The 19200-nt window shown below is 42.6% G+C and overlaps 1 protein-coding gene across 1 annotated transcript; it reads left to right on the top strand.

Moving 5' to 3' along the window:
• Window positions 1–6634: 6634 nt before the first annotated feature.
• KCNV1 (potassium voltage-gated channel modifier subfamily V member 1) lies at window positions 6635–18725 on the top strand. Its single transcript, XM_030239189.2, has 3 exons — window positions 6635–7116; window positions 8877–9403; window positions 17845–18725. Exons 1-3 carry the CDS (start codon window positions 6635–6637, stop codon window positions 18354–18356), a joined length of 1521 nt encoding a protein of 506 aa, XP_030095049.1. The 3' UTR covers window positions 18357–18725.
• The last annotated feature ends 475 nt before the right edge of the window (window positions 18726–19200 follow it).

The following is a 19200-nucleotide window of genomic DNA, read 5'->3' as shown; positions in this document are numbered from 1 at the left end:
AAAATAAAGTTGTTATCCAGTGTGCTACTGGAAGATCATGATCTGGTACGTAATACAATGAATAGTCACAGATTTAGAAGCCAGTTTCTTGGAAGGATAGAGACTTTATTGCCTGAGAGAAGTTTAAATTTTAAAAGATTATTGTCTTCCATCTCTGCTAAAGAGAAAGTAACTAATTAACAGAAAATCATCCAAAAGCCTTCACTTTTGAGAATCCTCAAAGAATTCCACTTAAAAATGGATGTGTGGATGTTTTGTTAACATTAACAATGCCAAGCTATACAGGGGAATGTAGCAAGCGTCTATGAAGAAGAACAGTGAGAATTGATGTGGGTTTGAAATTCCCAGCAGATGGCCCAGCCAGGTTCTTGCACTGATGATGGGAGCCCAGCAGTCTAGGGTGTGCTGAGGTAAGCACTTGCAACTCAGTATAAAAATAACTCAGGTAATAAGGTGTGAGTGGTCTTGAAGGAAAACAAGTCTGTGCAGTAAATTAGCACAGGAGAAACTAATGAAGAAACACAAACAGTAAAATGTAATCATTGGAACAGGCCACAGGAAAGAATGGATGCAAAATTGATTTAAGAGCTGCACAGTTTACCTGAACTGCTAGCAGAAAGGAACTGACATTTGCCAAATTGAAAGATTTCAGCTGTAAGGTGAAGTAATTTCAAGTTTACTTAAGGAGAAGACTGAAATCTTTGCTAGTTGCCTGATGGAGCAGTGAGCTTAGCTGCTGAAAAAACAAGTAATTCTAGGCAGGGACAGTATCAAGAACAATACATAGATTGTTGCATGCATTTAATGTTTATTCTGTTTCTGATAATATAAATTTAAATCTCAGATTGATTGATTAAAATTTCATCCTGTGTTGAATGACATCACTCTCCTTGATCTATTTAAAAATTTATTTTGAATAAAGCATTATTTTGTGTAGTATATCATTGGAGCTTTTTCCCAGAGTAAAACTATGGGCCTGTTTAAAGGGAAATATTTTTCATCTTGATACATATATGTAATTTTCCTTGGCATTGATGGTATATGCCTGTTCAGTGATAAGAAGATGGAATAATAGCTCCTAAAAAATGCATTAGGTAGGTCAACAGTCAGTTCTAATTGCATATCTTTTATTCATCTCAGAGGACTTTGGGGATTTGGAATGATGCAGCTAAAATTAAAATTTGAAAATTCTTATTAATCTCCTTCACCAATCTAGTAAAAGTGAAAGTAAAATCCAGCTTAGCATTAAATATAGTGTTTACCAAACTCAGTTTTATGTATCAATGCCCATTTTCATACAGTTTCATCAGAAAATATCAGCAACTTTCTTTCCTAGGCAGTTGGTGGATATAAAATCGGCCCTTACTTTGAAAAAAGAACTGCTCATATGTGTAAGTTGCTTTACAGAACTACCTCCCCAGCTATGCTTTTTTTACTTCCTACCACATTGTAAAAGGCAAGAAAATAAATAGGGTCTGAAAGTGGGTAGTGTTCAGAGATACCGAAAACAGCTTTCTTAACATAGCCTTGATTCCATACTCTCTTAAACTGTTTTCACACAATGTGAACCAAACCGTGTGTCTTCTTCTGATCTGTCTGTTCCATGCAGCAAGCTCAAAGGAAGTGAGATCTGGCTGGTTTCAGCTGGACTATTTCCACAAGAAAAGCAGAATATCCCTGGGGGGAATAAAGCTGTGTTAATAAGCTCTTATTTCATGTGCCAAAGGAAACAGCAGAGAGTTGCCTAGAGAATTTCTAGGTTTAATCTTTTCTCACCTGTTATTGCAAGAGTGACATTACAGCAGCTCTCAGACTAAATGAAAGAAAGACAGGCTTCAGACACCTCGGTTGTAAAAGAGCCACAAATGGTCCTGAAGAGCACTGCTTTACACTAACCAATGGGAAATATTCAACAGAAGATGTAGCCAGTACCACTGTCATTTGCAGGAGTGACTCTTGATCTACCTAAAGGAAATGGAGTTTATGAAACAGATTATGTCTCATGCTAAATGCAGTTGAATTCAGGGCTCAAAACTTGAGTCATGTACAAAATTTGTCACAGACAAACAGTGATACTGCTAACATTCAATAATTTTAACCCTTGTTATGATTTGTTACTCACAAACCTTGGATCCATATAAAAACTAAGTTTATATTACTAGAACTAACCACTTCCCCAGAGACTATTTTATGGCATATGTCAGCAAAATCATGAATGGTACTAGCAACATAAACAGGACATCATTATTCAGCAATCACAGCACCAGAACAGAGAACAGTTAAACACAATTCGGTGGTATCTTTCACCCTGTGCACAGTTAAATTGTGGAGAACCTTGAACAAAGCATTATCAACATTGAAACACAAATTAATTCAAACAAGAATTTACAGCACCATGAAAAGTTATTAAACAGGTTAGGCTCCATGCAGCCTCCTGCTTATCAAATTCCTGTGCCACTGAAAACTATGAAGGTGTTCCTGGAGGTAGTTTGCCTAGAAATACCCTACCTATCATACTTCTTCCTAATGCCTTCCCTCTGTTCTACTACATAAGGACCAAGGGAACCATTTAGATTTTAAGTTCCAAAAGAGATTAATATATGAGATCAAACTATTAAAAAATTTGGAAATCCAGTATGTCAGAAATTGCAGTAATTAAGAATCAGTTGATTGTGAAGCACTACTTCTATACAAAGAAAATTGAGCCTATTTGAAAAGATAATGACAAATGTTTGGACCTTCACATCCTGGCTTTTTTGTGTATATCACAATATACCAGCTGAAAAAAAGTGACTACACGATCGCCATAAAATCATAGTTTTCAACATGAGTAGAGAAAATCAGGAAAATACATTATAAAAGAGGTTTTTGTAACAGCTGGCTCTTCTGCTGAAGTAAATTTTTCAACTCCCACAACAGACATACTGGGTTGCAACTCATATTTCAGCATTCCATCTTTTTTTTTTTTTTTTTGTACCATGTCTCGAAATAATGAAATCTGTTTTTTCTGTCAGTGATATCACATCAGGGAAATATCAGCAGGAGCATTGGTAAAGACAGTAGTTCAGACAGATGTCATTAGCGTTCAGTTGTTTCAGATATTCTGACATGACAAAGCAGTATAGTCTCTTTGGTCTGAACCACAGATCTGAATCAGGCAGACATGGTTCTGTCCAGCACTACTGATTCCATGAGCCAAACCGCCTTGGAAATGTCTGGTTCACTTCAGCTGCAGCATTTCACTGGCAGCATGATTAAGACCAAAGGACTCCTTGTCCTCTTATGGCAGCTTTTGCTACTACTCTAGGGGTATAGGAATATGGTTCCTCCACAGAGTTTGCCAAGGGAATGATAAAATTATGAAAGTTGTTACTTTAGTTCCTCATGTACAAATGAGCAGGAATGATGAATAGCAGATCCTTTAAGAGTTTCCCCAAAAATGAAACATGCACCAATAAATCCTGTTTCTTCTGTCTCTAGTAGTAGAAAAATAAATCCTCTGGTTTTGAGCCTTTCTACTCATAAAACATTTTTCTCATTTCTTTTAAATGTTCCAGCTTTATGTTATTGTTACATTTGAAAATAATTTTCAGAACAGTTTTCTGAAAGTCCTTTATTTGATAAAAATCCAAATTTCTCTACAATTAGAAGAGAAACAGTACTTAGAATTAAGGTGCTATATCATACACATATTTCCTGTCTAATTGTGATTATGTGAGTTTACAGTATGGAAGTTGTGGACACTATGGAATTTTGTTGATGTCACTTTCCTACAGTGAAAAGTACATAGAAGAGTGCAAAAAACTAAAGGAAAGCATATCCTTAATATATGGCTTTCCTCTACTGTTTTGAAGAAAACACTCCGGTCTGAACAGTTGATAATCAGATAAAAAATTAAGTTTGAAGTGAAATAAATACATGTGTACATTCATTATTCCATAAAGGACATAAGTAAACAGAAAAATGAACCTGATCTCTCAAGGTCTCATACATGCGCTGGAAATCATGTATCAGAGCATTTTAAGAACAAATTATCTACAGTTTTAATGAGGCTGGGCATTTGAGATAGTTTTGACTTTGACTAGACAAAGTCAAAACTGGTAGCTAGGTTCTTAGAAAAACCAGTGGATCTGGAGTAATCCCTTGAATTGTCATGATGGGAGGGGATTGTTTTCAGATCTCCTTTCTAATGGAGAAAATATTACTGAAAAAGTCTTTTTGGCTGATGGAAGGACTACTGAAAAGAGGTTGAGTGAGTAGTTTAATGACTAAATAATTAGGGGTCCATTACAGTCAGTAAAGCATCTTGCTGTTCTGAGGTACTTCTCATTGATGCTGTTAAATTGGTCTGACTGGTGGTTTTAATTACTTTTTTAAAAATTGTTTTTAATTAAGTGCTGTCTTAAGTGCTATCTGTCAGAGGGACTGCTTTCCTGAGTGGCAATCCTGGATTAAAAATGAGTGATTCCTGAAAGAAAGCCTGCTGCATAACAGCAGTTGTTGATAGTTTCAAATGAAAATTAATTCATAGGTTTGTGTTTATTCATTTAAATTATATTTAAATTCGATTATTTTAAACAATAAAAAGGGAAATGTCTATGAAAATAGGTATTTTTCTTTATGACACACTTCGAATACAGCATTAGAGAGCTGGAAGGTGTTACAAGTTCATCTAACCCTTTCAGACTACCCCAGGAAAAGCAGCACCACACATCTGCTAGTCCTGACAGATCCTTGATCCCTGCTATTCCAGCCAGCTCATTGAGGACTTGCAACAGACACAAATGTGCCTCTTCCACTGCTTCACCAAAGCATTTGTAATGGCTACTCTAGATATCCTTCCTGTTGTTCAACTCCCATTACTTCTACACATGTCCAATTCATCCAAGGAGAGCAGAGTATATCATCTTCACCTTTGGGAGCCACCTTTTAAATGTCTGAAGACTATCACAATGCTTCCTCCCTTCCACTGTAGCTAATCCCACTCTGTGTTTTCTTCCAAACCCCACCCTTGCTATTCTCCATTGGATTCTCTCTGATCTGTGTATTTTTTTGCCAACAGTCACTTAAGCAGATTTCTATGCCAGCAAGTGCTGAGTAGAGAGCTTGCTGTGGGTGTTGCAATTCTGCAATATGGTAAATGTTCAGCTCAGCTTCATTTAAAATATGGATTACTAGTACCCAAATGATGAAACGCTATGAGATCTCTCTGAAGTAAACATTAGAAATGTTCATAACTGGACACAGCTGTATGCAACGAGCAATGAGGGATAAAAAGCTGGTGACATGATGCTGGTGGCATGACACACAATGCCACCTTTTGCATACTCCACAATTTCCCGTCCTGGGAGATTCCACTGCAATATCGGCAGCTGCCCACCCTCGCGAGGAGTCAGAGGCAGCAGAAAGCACGAATTCCCAAAGCAAGTATTTGTTAGAAATAACTGCTTCATAGGAGAAAAGGAAATATAATGAGGAGGGTGAACTAAATTTTTGCATTGTTGAACTGAGGACCTACAAAGTCAGCACAGGACAGTAACGAAGATACTCCAGAGTATTTTTTGAAAACAGGCTGAGTGCAGCTCGGTTAAAACAGGTTCGCTCACGCCCATCGATTTACAGTGACTTCTTTAAGCGAGTGACTTCAGACTTGAGCCGAGGGAGCGGTCTAACCGAGGACACGTTACCTGCTTAGCGACACGTTTGGGGTTACACACACCGCGGAGGGCCGGCTCCCGAACCGCCCTGCCAACTGGCTCGGGGAAGTTTGCAAGCGCTGGGTTGTCCCGGAGGCAGCCGCGGGTGGGGACACACGGCACTACCGCCGCACCTGCGGCTGCCGGGCCCCCAGCGGGGGCTCCGGGGCGGGGCGGGGCGGGGCGGGGTGGGGTCGGCCCTGCGGCCCCGCCCGGCCCAGCCCGCGCCCCCCGCTGCCGCCTGCGCCCCGCAGCACAGGACCCGCCATGGAGAGGCGCTGTCGCTGCCCGGAGCTTTGGGGCCGGGGGAGTGAGCGGAGGCAGCCGGCCGGGGGCGGCACAGCTGGGCGGCGGGCAGGTGAGGCGGGCCGGGGGCGGGGAGCGGCCGGGGGCGGCAGCCCTGCCCAGGCGCTCTGTTCGCGGCGCTGCCCCGGCGCCGGGCTCGGCTCCGGCCGCAGCAGCCCCGGCCGAAGTGCGAGCGTGGGGCGGGAAGGGACGGGCTAACCAGTGTCCCCTAGGGCTACTGTCGGGGCGCTGCTCGGAGTCGCCGCTGAAGCAGGTGCTCCGTATTGTGTCGTGCCGGTGGGTTTCCCCTGACTCGCCCGACCCAGCGGCTGAAGATGAGCGCTGAAGCGGAGGGGCCGTCGCGGGCGGATGGTGCCGGCGCGGACAGCACGAGGTGACGCCGCCTCAGGTACCGTGGCTCCTTCAGCATCCTCGCGGGTGCGGGCGGCGCTGGGCTGTGCAGCACCCGCCTGACCTCCGCCCAGCTCCAGGCACCGCCCGGAGGCAGCGGGAACGGTGCCGTGTCCCTGGGACGGTAGCCAGAGGCAGCATTCCGAGCCCAGCCCGGCCGCCCCTCAGGCGGGACTGCCTTCTCTGCGGCCGTGTTGTGATTTTGATCCTGGAGAGTGTAGGCTGCTGCTGGCAGCTACAGGATGAAGTCGCCTCCCTGCTGCATGTCTCTTTCTTCACAAGCATCCTTAGAGGAACCAGGGAGTAGCACATCCCTGGGTTCGCTGGAGTCCAGTGTTTTCTCTAGTGATGAAGAGCAGGGGCCCCTGCTCCAGAAGGTCATTCCCTCTCTGGACTGCTTTACTATCAATGTAGGAGGCAGCCGCTTTGTGATGTCCCAGCAAACTTTGTCTTGCTACCCTGACACCCGTCTTGGCAAACTGGCAGTAGTGGTCTCTGCTGCCCGGGATGTGGCTTCTGGCCTCCTTGAGCTTTGTGATGATGCCAACCTTGTGGAGAATGAGTATTTCTTTGATCGGAGCTCACAGGCATTTCGCTACATCCTGAATTACTACCAGACAGGGAGGCTGCATGTGATGGAGCAGCTGTGTGCACTCTCTTTCCTGCAAGAAATCCAGTACTGGGGTTTGGATGAGCTCAGCATTGATTCCTGCTGCAGAGACCGGTGAGTTGTGGGAAGATGATGCTTCCTCATCTTGTGGATTGTGGGCTAGATGAGTTCCACGTTGACTTGCATTCAGGGACCCTCAGGTGAGAGATCCAGAAGTGGGGATAGGTGAGGTAGCAGGAAAAGTTGTGGGAGTTGAGCCCCAAGTGCTGCTCTAGCAGTGGATGGGTGTCAGAAATGGGAGATGTGTTGGTGAGGTCAGAGTTACCACTTGCTGTGGGAAAGGTTGCTGGTCAAGATAGTGAGACAGGAACAGGGTCTGGGATGTCTTGTAGTGGCTTCAAACTGGCCCTGGAAACTCAAAATGTTGAAAAGGACAATGCCAGAGATGAAAAGGCTTGTGAAAGGAGAGATGCCCCTTCAGTCATTCAGCTTAAGGTTATCATAGAGGGATTAGATGTGGAGTCAGGCACAATGCTGGAGGGATTTGGATCCTGCCCACCTGCACTTTAATTTTGAAGGATTTCCAAATCCAAGCTGGAGAGGCAGAAGGGGGGGCTGGTCACCTGCCAGGCTAAGTGTGGGTGGCATGGCTCCAGGAGGAGCCATGAAAGGAAGCATGGCACGTGGATGTAGCAGCTTACAAGGAGGGGGCAGCAACAGCGGGAACATGGCTTGCTGGAGACAAATTATAACAGGCAGTTTAGGAACGAGGTGGGTTTTGACTGAACCACCCCCAGGATGTTTCTGTTAATTCTATTTGCAGTTAATTTCCCACCATATTCAATGTTACTGGTTTTGGTTTTTTAGTACTGAAGAAACAAATTTTCTAAAGAGTGTAACTGCTATTTAGCTATAGCAGTTATGTCAAAATTATTAGAAAGAAGTAATACCATCCCAAAACGATATTAGAGGTATCCTACCCTAGTATGGGTTAGTTCTTCAGCTGAGAAAATTGGAGCCTAGTTTTCATACCTTTCTTCTTTTTCTGGTAGGTGTAACTGAATGCTCCTGCTACTTTAGTGATACAGAGAGCTACAGACCTTTTTGACATATGCAGGACCAACTGTATTGAAGGCAAAATTGCACAACACCTTTGTCTAAGGCTTGAACTTTGCAGCAGTCAGAAAGAAAGATATGAAAGAAAAAAAAATTTTTGTGTGTTCTTTGGCTATGTTTATGATTGACAAGATTCCACTTTAAATATACTCTTACTCTGACAAAACACTATATATATTTACAGTCTGTAAGTTTTACTTGGTACAAATGCTTGTCCACTTTGTGTGAGAGCCCATATATCTAAAGAAAGAAAGATGCCTCGTCATCTTAGTATGTAGTGGTGAGAAGTTCACCCATGAACTGCATGGCTTTAATTATGCCTTCAGTTTTACTATTGCAAATATGTAAACGAGGCATAAATTACACTGAAGTGTAATAAAAATTGCATACAATTAAACAAATTAGGAACTATTTAAAAACAGAGGATCTGGTTGTGCCAGGATTGCTTCTAAGAATTCATATTAGTCGTGCCACAGATCCTATTGTGGTCAACGTGATCCATATAAATAAATCGCTATCAGTAAAATTACTCTGCATATAGAATGTGTCACTGATGTGAAATGGGTTAATAGAAGTATATCAGTCAGTGGAAACATGCTACAGGGGCTCAACAATTAAAGCCATAAACTTGATAATGGGGTTTTCTAAGTTCACCTAAGGTAAACTTTAATGTGTATTCTTCTGACTTGCATAGTAAATGATAAGACAAGCGTCTGCCTATTGCTATTCACAATCTCTTGGGGGGTGTTCCTGGGCAGGTACTTCAGGAGGAAAGAGCTGAGTGAAGCCTTAGACATCAAGAAAGATGCAGAAGAACTGGATGCCCAAGATGAAGAAGAGGACTTTTCTGGCAGCCTCTGTCCCAATGTCAGACAGAAAGTTTGGGAACTTTTGGAAAAGCCTGGCTCCTCTGCAGCAGCCAGGACGTTTGGCACCTTGTCCATGGTTTTTGTTGTTGTGTCAATTGCCAACATGGCCTTGATTTCAGTAGAGCTCAGCTGGCTGGCCCCAGCACTGCTGGATGCCCTTGAGTACCTGTGTATTGCGTGGTTCACAGCAGAGTTTGTCCTGAGGCTCCTGTGTGCACGAGATCGGTGCCGCTTCCTAAGGAGTGTGGCAAACATCATAGACCTCCTTGCTATTCTGCCTTTCTACATCACCCTGCTGGTAGAGAGCCTGTGTGGTGGTGAGAGCTCCCAAGAACTGGAGAACGTGGGGCGCATTGTCCAAGTGCTGAGACTTCTCAGAGCCCTGCGGATGTTGAAGCTGGGAAGACATTCAACAGGTATATTTGGCCATGGCTGTGATACTTCTCAATTTCACTGCCTGCAATAGTTGTCCCTGGGCTCAGTCCTCCATTTTGTGTGTGCATGGCATAACACAATCTTTTAGCAGTGATGCCTTTTGAAGCTCTTACTTTTGAACCTTAAAATTGAGTGATGAGGGCCTTTTCAAAAGAATTTTAGCTTTTCATAAAGCCTTGCATATTGTTTGCATTGAACATTTACATAAACAGACCTCAGTGTTGCATGCTGTAAATCATCCACCAGTCATTCATAGTGTGATAAAATCAACACATATATATGTTTTAAAATTTATTAGGGAAGAAGCAGAGATCACCAGCCCAGACTTCTTGTATGTTCCAAGGTCCACTAATGACAACTGTTGCAATTTTGTTTGTTTAAAAGCATGCATGTGCAAAGAATTATTTTATGATTTTGTCCATGCCATAGATCCTGAAAACAACCACAGTAGAGAATGTTTCAAGGAAACTGTTTAAAACCTTTGCAGGTGATGGGTTGAGAGGCTCTCTGGCCCCATTGAACCCTCTGGTATTCCAGCGGCATGTGGAGCCCATCAGGGGCTGCTTAGGCAGGGGGACCTGGGTACAGCACAGAGCAGCAGTGCCAGGTTCAGCCAGCGTTCACCAAGTGTCTGGGGCCCTTAGTGCCCTGGCACTCCTGACAGATGAATGAACAGCAAGCGGGGGTGGGGTGTAAGGTGAAATGCATTTCTGTGACCCATCTTGTTTGCTCTCTCTGGTGAAAGGAAGGCATAAAAGTTAACATTTTCCAGTGGGAATTTATCAGAGGAGGCTGGAAATTATTGTAAAGTGTTGAATTTCCTCTTGCATTTCCCCTGATTTTATTACTTCTTTGTGGCATGTGCATGCCTGGCTATATGAAAGAATAAAAACTGTCTTGGCATTTTCAAAATGATTTGATTATGTACCCACCTCAATCAGTGGAGAATGTGGTGCTGAATTTTACAGGAGATATGTTCAGCCAACACTAGTAGCTTTGAAAAATCCTGATAGTAAATCATGATCTCTATCCTGCAATATTAGCTGTTCTGAAGACAGTGATGATCATTCTTGAAAAGCACCCAATGTGCCTTTTCAGAATTTCCAGCCATGAAGCAGGAATATTTTGATGCCTGTCCGTATTTTTGGAGAGCCCTCTCTGTGACTGCCCCAAATTCAGCAGGAGTTACAGTGTGCTCACAGCAGCAGAATGTGTCTTACTTTTGTTACCACTGAAAGGTAGCAAACCTGCCTGCCAGTGGCAGGGAGTAGCTTTGATACTACTCATAATCATAAGCATAATCATAGTGGTTTGGGAAGTATCTAAATCTTACTCTCTCCCCTAGATTATGCCTATACTGATGCTTAACAGTCCCTTAGAAAGCAGTTGAGAGAAAGTTTATAATGATTCAGTCTGGCAATGTGTTTTGCTTCATTACAAGTTTTGCAGACTTGTAATGAAGTCTGGTAGAGGCTTTTTGCAATGCTTTTACCCACTTTTGATGGCAGCTGTAATGTTAATGCCATCCTCTCTAACCGTGCTTTGAAAATAAGAAAAAGATTTTATCTCATCAGGGCACTTTTGTGCTGACTAACAAAATGGTCATACAAAAGTATGTTGATTCAAGTTAAGTTTCCAGTTTATTGCAATTTACTCTTACAGATTGAATATGTTCATTCTGTCACTCAGTTTTGTGGCTCCATCAGCTTGAAATCAGGTGTTTCAGATATTTGTATAACTGCTAACTTCAGGTATACATGCTTTCAAGGATGGTCTAAACACTTGAGTTTATATATTCCTAAATTAATTATTCAGTATTTACCACAGTTTATATGACAATATTGAGTGACATTGAATTTAATAATATCATGTCAGGTAAAAGTGAATTAATTACATAGAAATATAGTATCATGATCTGGAGGTGTGCTGTCTTCTTTTTACTGGAATCACAAGGCCAGTTTCAAGGTAAAAGAAGCAGCATATGTATCAATTTAAACAGCTGGAAGCCGTGTTACCATCGTTGTGTTGCTTCTTTGGTAGGTCAGTTGCTGCCTGTTTAGCTCCAGAATGCTAGATTGGATCAGTATGATTTAAATGTAGAAACTCACTGTTCTGATCTCCTGCCTGTAGAAGTGTGTTAATGTGCTTCTAAATACATCCTTTACCACAGCTCCTAATACAAGATGACCCCCATATTTATCATGCATACAGACCATCCTCCTTGCTCATACCTAGGCAGCCCTGATAAATCTCCGTGTTCAGGGTGGCTCTTGAAGCTCTTCTTGCTCTCTTGCCTTGGATCTGACAGGTGCCTTCCAGTGAGGCTTCTCTCCAGCTCCTACACTCTCAGACCAGACAAAGCTTCAGGCACTGCTCAGTTGTTTTGTGTGGCAAGATGAATACAAGAGCAGAAGATTTGTGTCTGAAGGCAGCAGCTTCTCTTTCACCAAGGAGGGGTGTTCACAGCCCCAAGGAGAACATCATTGTGGAGCCATAGCAAAGCTGGGAACACATCAGCAGCCTAGCTCTGCTGTCAGGGGCAGGAATGAGTGAGGCGAAAAAATATCAGTTCTTTTCTTCATTTTCAAGAAATAGCAACTTAACCCTTTCTGTGGACAAGAACAAGAATGAAAATAAGAAATGAAAAAAGTAATTTCAGCCCCTTTGGAAGCTGAAGCCAGCTCACGGGAGGGATGTGATCTTAAAGACATGGAGGCTAGGGTGGTGTGAGTGTGCAGTTACTTATGCTAAGTACTGTACTTCATCAAGGAACCACTGAAATCAGTAGTACCTCTGTCCATAAAATGTGTAGCGAGAGGGCAAAACTACTCCTCCAATACAGCAAAATTATGTATTTTAGTAACTTCAAGAGTAGAAGAGAATGGAACCATATTTGTCCCATTCTCAGATGCTCCTTGGCTGTTCCCTTGCCCCAGGACCGTTTTCAGGGAAATGAAGCACATATAGAGGGACTTCTTGAGGAGAAGTAGGGTATGAGCATCTTACTTGCAAAGGCAATGAGTGTGTATTTGAGAGAAGACCATAGCATATTTAAGGCTGTTGAGCCTCTAGAGTCATGTAAAGTTGAAACTTCAGCACTTTTTGTGACAAAACTTTAGGGTTATTTAAGCGCTGTGTAAACTGAAGCTCCTGATTATCAGCTTGTATTGCCAAGTCACTTTGGACAAAAAAGAGATAGAACTTGACCTACATGGCAGAAATGCTTCCTCTTCCTCTTACCAGAGCTGGAGCTGCTTGCCAGCCTCACACCAACTCTGTTACAGCACCTTAGCACCTTCCAAGCATGGTAACCAAGCTGTCACAGCTCCTGGCAAGGAGTTCTCATGAGATGCTGTAAGACTTGCTGAGGTGTCTGTGATGGAACAAACCCTAGTTTGGCCATGGGCCAGGACTCAGAGGCATTTTTAAAAGGTACAAAGTAATATAGTACTATACTTTATACATGTCATTACAGCAACTGTTTCCCCTTAGAATGAGCTGTGCAGTCCAGTAACTTCTCTGATTCATAGATTTGCCTAGAAATGTCTCCTGACTTCATCTAAAAAGATGAAGAATTATATCTTAATTTTAGATAAGTATACTAGAACTAAGAATAATAAAAAGAAAAAATCAGACCCTGAACAGTTAGAATAACTAACCATAGGAAAAATTAGAATGTCGTCATTGTGATACAAAGATTTAACAGTTATGTTCTTTTCCTCCTTATTTTAATCTATCTTATATAAAATGTTTGCTTTTTATTTTAGCTACAATACTCTCAAGATTCATCATAAGGTACCAGCCCTTATGATGGCTGTAAAAGCCCTTATGATACTGTAAAAGCCCTGGCTTTTACAGTATTCATTTATGCTTTGAAAAGAGGTGCTACAGGGGTAACTTTAAAATGTACCTTCTTCCTAGCTCACCTGAAAGGACTTACTCTTCTGCCTTGTTCAGCAGGCTGTTTTACAGGGCAAGGGCTCATAGTAGGTTCCTTGGAGATGAGAATTTCATCTCAGTCCTTGCAATTATCTCACAGAGCTTTTGCTCTGCTGATATTAGTGTTTGCAAAATACAAAGGCAGTCATATTTACCGAGAAAAGAGTGCACTGATATATCTTATTCCCTTTGTGTTAAAGATTTAATTTATATCATTGTAATAAACATTCTACAGATCATAGTTGTGGTAATATAAGATCTCAGTATGGGTAAGTTCTTTACTGGAGTTTGTAGCAGATAGCATTGGAAGAAAACCCCACCATTGCCTCCAAACTCTACTGTGCACTTCCAGTGTTTGCTGTGCATAAAACTGATAAAACCCATTAGACCTGCAGGGGAAAAGAAAGAGCCAGAAGCAAGAAATATTAAGATCTTGTAGTTTGAGACTGTCAAAAAATCAAATTGCCTATAACACTAACGAGCATATGAAGTCTGCAAGCAGAGGCAGAGCCTCTGTAAGCTGTTTTGCAAACAGTAGTTTAGTGAGAAGTATACCTACGAAGAGTAATTCATAAGCATAATGTTTTTCTCATTTATTGGAGAAAGCATCTCACATTTTTAAAGAACAGTATTAAAAAGTAATCCAAAGTAATTCAAAAGATAATTTCAGTCTCCTATGTGTCTCAGCTGAATTGGTACCCTGTTATCTTCCTTCTTTCTTTATGTGTACAATATTTATCTCTTGCACTATTTTTGGATTTGTTTTCCTGCTTGCTTTTGTGGGGCAGTCTAGCCCTGAAGCAGTAGCTCTAACAGGAATAGAGGGGGTTATGGAGAGTGGTCCCGAACTCCCTGTGCTACTCATGGGCAAAAGGACTGATGCAGTACAGTCAATTAACAGGATTCCATGCTTGCATTGAGAGGATATGCTTTGCTGCTTGCTTTGCTATCTTGAGTTTGGCACAAGTGCAGCTGTTACTGGAAAACCTATTAGTTTTGATGTCTGCAGTACAAGGTAGCTTGGGTGGAAGGAAGAAGGGTCAAAGAGAGTCTGTGACAACTATAAAAGGATTGAAAACAGTCCTTAAAGAAAAAGTTACTGAGTGAACCAAACTGGGGTCTAAGTACTCACACAGCAACACAAATTTGTTAACTAAGGGCTCCTAGGTCCAAGAGAAAAATAGGGCAGTGGATAGAAAACAGAGGCTTGGCACATTTAGTCTCCAAGTATGGAGCAGGTGCTTTTAGTGTGTTTTTAAGTAGTTTAGAGTGGTGCTAGATTTTCTCCTACAGCCTGGTCCTGGTTTCGGGCAAATTTGGGAGAGAATCCCCAAAAGGGGGCCCCTCCAGAAAGCAAACCCACACGGCCCCTCCCCCCAACCGGTTCGGGAAGGATTCCTTGGAGAGAAGTGGAAAGAACCTGTTTATTTAACAGGCACAGCACCCCCCAGCACACAAAATGAACAATACCCGATGACACCACTCTTTCACTGCTCTGAAGAAGATGACAAATTCAGAAAGTCTCTCCTGGGGTGGTCGCTCTGTTATCAGTCCCTCCGGCACTGGGGCAGCTGCTGCAGCCACAGGGTGCAAACTCTAGGTGTTCCCAGGTCCCAGTCCAGAGCAGGTTCGAGTAGGTCCAAACAGGAAAGGAGAAACAGTCCAGGAAGGAATTTGGACTGTTTAGCTAAATTAACTAATGAGAAGAGGCAAAAAGCAAGAGCAAGCAGAAGCAAAGCAGAAGCAGAGCAGAAGCAAGAGCAGAGCGAAAAGCCAGGCAAAAAGCAAAAGCAGCACAATGTACTGTATTGTCTGTATGTCCTTCCAGCTGTGAGGGAGTGGCTGATAGGAAGCCAAACCAGAACTTTCCCTCTTCAGAGCCAGTCTTGAAGGCACAGAACATAATATCCAGCATAAATAACACACACAAATGGGGATACAAGCATCCTAACTTCACCCTAGGACATTAATAAATCAAGATAGTTTAGTTTGTCTAAATTATATGTGTACATAGTTCAGATGATAAGTAATAAGAATTCCTATGTTCTGTATTAAGAAAATACCAATGATGTCAGATGTTCAGTCTGACACTGTGATCTATTTTTGTAAATCACTTCTTCTCAGCTTCTGTTTAGAGCAGCATCTCTTTTTAGCCTGCCAGGGTCAGTGCCTCATTAGACCAGCAGAAGTGCTGGTGAGAGATGTGGTGGTCAGAGGCCATTAAGAGTGTGGTGACCATGAAATAAGAGTGCTTTCAGTTCATGGTGAAGTGAGGAAAGAGGTCAGCAAAACCTCTTACATGGATTTCCAGCAGGCAGGATTTGTGCTTTTCAGGACACTGGTGAGAGAGTCCCTTAGGAAACAGAGCTCCAGAATGGCTGGACACACTTCTAGAAAGAAATCTTAAAGGCTCAGGAGCAGGTGGTACCTCTGTGTCTAAAGGCAAGCCAAGGAGGAAGAACAGCCTGGATGAGCAGGGAGTTTCTGCCAGAATTCAGAGAAGAAAAGAGAGTTTATGACTTTTGGAAGAAGAAGAGGAACTTGGGAAGATTACAGGGATTTCATTAGGTCATATAGAGAGAAAATCAGAAAAGCAAATGCTCAGCTAAAACTAAATCTGGCCACCAGTGTGAAAGGTAGTAAAAAGTTGGTTTTAAATACATTTCCAATAAAAGGAGGGTGAAGGAAAAGGTGGGGGGGTGGGGGGAGAGGGCAGGTAACATTATCACCAAGGATGAGGAGAAGGCTGGGGTACTGAATATCTTCCTTGCCTCATTGTTTAACAGAGAGAGTGGATATCCTCATGGCAACCAGCCCCCTGAGCTGGTAGACAGGGATGGGATCCAGAAAAACCCCTGCAATCCAAGAGGATGCAGTTAGTCACCTGCTGTGCCACTTAGACACTCACAGGTCTATGGGCCCACATGGGATTCATCCTAGGGTGATGAGGGAGCTGGCAGGAAAGCTTGTCAGGATGTTTGCCATCATTTATGACCAGCCTTGGTTAACCAGGGAGGTCCCAGGTAACTGGAAGCTAGCAAATGTAATGCCCATCAACAAGAAGGGTCAGAAGGAGGATCCAGGGAGCTACACCCCTCATCTTGGTGCTGGGGAAGATTATGAAGCAGATGTTCTTTAGTGTGATCACATGGCCTGTACAGGACAACCAGGGGATCAGGCCCAGCTCTGGGCTTAGGAAAGGACAATTCATCCAAGGCTTGCTCATCCTGATCTTTTATGATCTTTTTCATCGCCTGCCTAGTGGATGAGGGAAGTGTTATGAATGTTGTCTACCTGGACTGCAATAAAATCTTGCACACTGTCTCCCACAGCATTTTACTGGAGAAACTAGAGGCCCATGGCCTGAACAGATGCACTCTTTGCTGGGGTAAAAACTGGCTGGAGGACTGGCCTCAGGGAGTGTTAGTGTATGGTGCCACATCCAGTTGGTGGCCAGTGACTAGTGGCGTCCCCAAGGCTCAGTACTGGGGCCAGTCCTGTGTAATATCTGTATTGATGATCTGAATGAGGGAATCAGGTCAGTTTGTAGACAACACTAAGTTGGGTGGAGGAGTTGATCTGCTGGAGGATATAGGAGGGTTCTGCAAAAGGATACGGACAGGCTGGGTAGATGGGCTGAGACCAACAGTATGATGTCCAAGTGCTGGGTTCTGCACTTGCATCACAACAACTCCTGTTGCAATGCAACAGGCTGAGGGAAGAGTGTCTGAAAAGAATCTGGGTGTGATGAGCCAGCTGTGCCCAAGTGTTCACAAAGGCCAATGGCATCATGGCCTGGGTAGTGTGGCCAAATGGACTAGGAAACTATTTATCACCCTGTACTCAGCACTGGGAAGCCTCAAATCCTGTATCCAGTTCTGGACCCTCTCTGCAAGAAAGACATGGAGGTGCTGGAGCATGTCCAGAGAAGGGCAATGAAACTGGTGAGGATTGAGAGAGTAAATCATATGAGGAGTGGCTGAGGGAACTGGGCTTGTTCAGCATAAAGAAAAGAAGGCTCAGGGGGAACCTTAATGCTCTCTACTCCCTACCTGAAAGGAGGGTGTAGCCAGATGGGGTCAGCCTCTCCTCCCAGGCATCAAGCAACAAGAAAAGAGAAAACAGCCTCAGGCTGTGCCGGGGAGGTTCAGGGTGGACATCAAGAAGAATTTCTTCATGGAAAGGACAGTTAAGTTTTGAAATGGGCTGCCCAAGGAGGTGATGGAGTCACAATCCTGGAAGTGTTGAAGCAACTGGATGTGTCACTTAATGCTATGGTTTAGTTGACAAGCTGTGTTGAGTTAAAGGTTCAATTCGATGACCTTGGAGGTCTTCTCTAATCTTACTGAATGTGATTGTCAAGACATGTTCACCCGCATTCAAAGAAAATATAAAGCAGTCAGCCTTTAAGTAAGAAATGTTTTGCAAAGATATAATGACAGCTACATGAATCAACCTGCTGACAGCATTTCTTATCTTTCAGGCTTGCGGTCCCTTGGGATGACTATTGCTCAGTGCTATGAGGAGGTTGGCCTTCTGCTTCTTTTCCTCTCTGTAGGAATCTCTATATTTTCCACTGTGGAGTACTTTGTTGAACAAGGTGTGCCAGGCACAACTTTCACAAGCGTACCTGGTGCTTGGTGGTGGGCAACAACTTCCATGACAACAGTTGGTTATGGTGACATTAGACCAGACACTACCATTGGTAAGGTAGTGGCCTTTATGTGTATACTATCAGGAATACTGGTTTTGGCTTTGCCAATAGCTATAATTAATGACCGTTTTTCTGCCTGCTATTTCACCCTGAAGATAAAAGAAGCTGCTCTTCGGCAGCGTGAAGCTTTAAAGAAACTCATGAAGAACTCATCCAGCGATTCCAATATCAATGTTAATTTGCGAGACATATATGCACGCAGTGTCATGGACATGTTGCGGTTAAAAAGCAGAGAGAGAGCCAGTACAAGGAGCAGTGGTGCAGATGAATTTTGGTTTTGACTTTGGGTGTGATGATTTTTAGTTTTGGCTTTGAAGTTATTTAACCTTGCGTAGCACATAGACTATCTTCAGAAATTTAGTATTATCTCTTTTTTTATTATTTGCCACAGAGTGTATTTGCTTTTCCAGGTGGAGTTTTACTTACTTGGACAGACTGAAATATCTATTGTATACAAAAGGCAGAATTCATAACATGGAATCTCTCAAGGAACTCTGAAACCTGCTTTCAGGACTGGATCATGGTTGCTGAGATAGGAAATAACAGATCCATGAAAGTAAAACAATGATGCAAGCCTTTGTCTAATCTAAATCCCTAATAATGTATCATAATAAAGTCTTGGTGCAGTGCTACACCAATTGCTACAGTGTTTTGAATTTTAAACATCTAGTTTTTGTATTTGCGTTTGAAGAACAAAAGTCAAAGTCATTAAGGAAAACTGAAAAGGGAAGTCTAAGACAGTGAAATATTGACTAAATTTGGGATGACATATAACTAGCTTAATCTTGATCCCCTTTCTCATCCCCATCTTCTAGCCAATTTGTATGAAAAAAGTCATTCTAGGGTAGCATTAAGGTTGGGGGGAGGGAAGAGGGGGTGGGTTTGGAATTTCCTCCTTTGCAGAGAAGCAAAGGGCTACCAGATATATAATGGGTATTAGGAGATAGGTGGAAGTATCAAGGAGATGAGAGATCGATAGCAAAGTACAAAACAGTCATTAAATAAGTGCCATAATATAGAACAACATCTGTAGTTGCTTCAGAAGTTGCAGGAACTAATACAGCCTTTGCAATACAGAAATAATTTACAAACTTATTTTAAATTATATCTTCTCTATGTGTTTTT

Source organism: Serinus canaria, chromosome 2 (assembly GCF_022539315.1).
Source record: "Serinus canaria isolate serCan28SL12 chromosome 2, serCan2020, whole genome shotgun sequence".
In the NCBI taxonomy this organism is placed as follows: domain Eukaryota; kingdom Metazoa; phylum Chordata; class Aves; order Passeriformes; family Fringillidae; genus Serinus; species Serinus canaria.
Note: the sequence above shows the minus strand (reverse complement) of the source record. Positions and strands in the feature narration are given on the sequence as shown.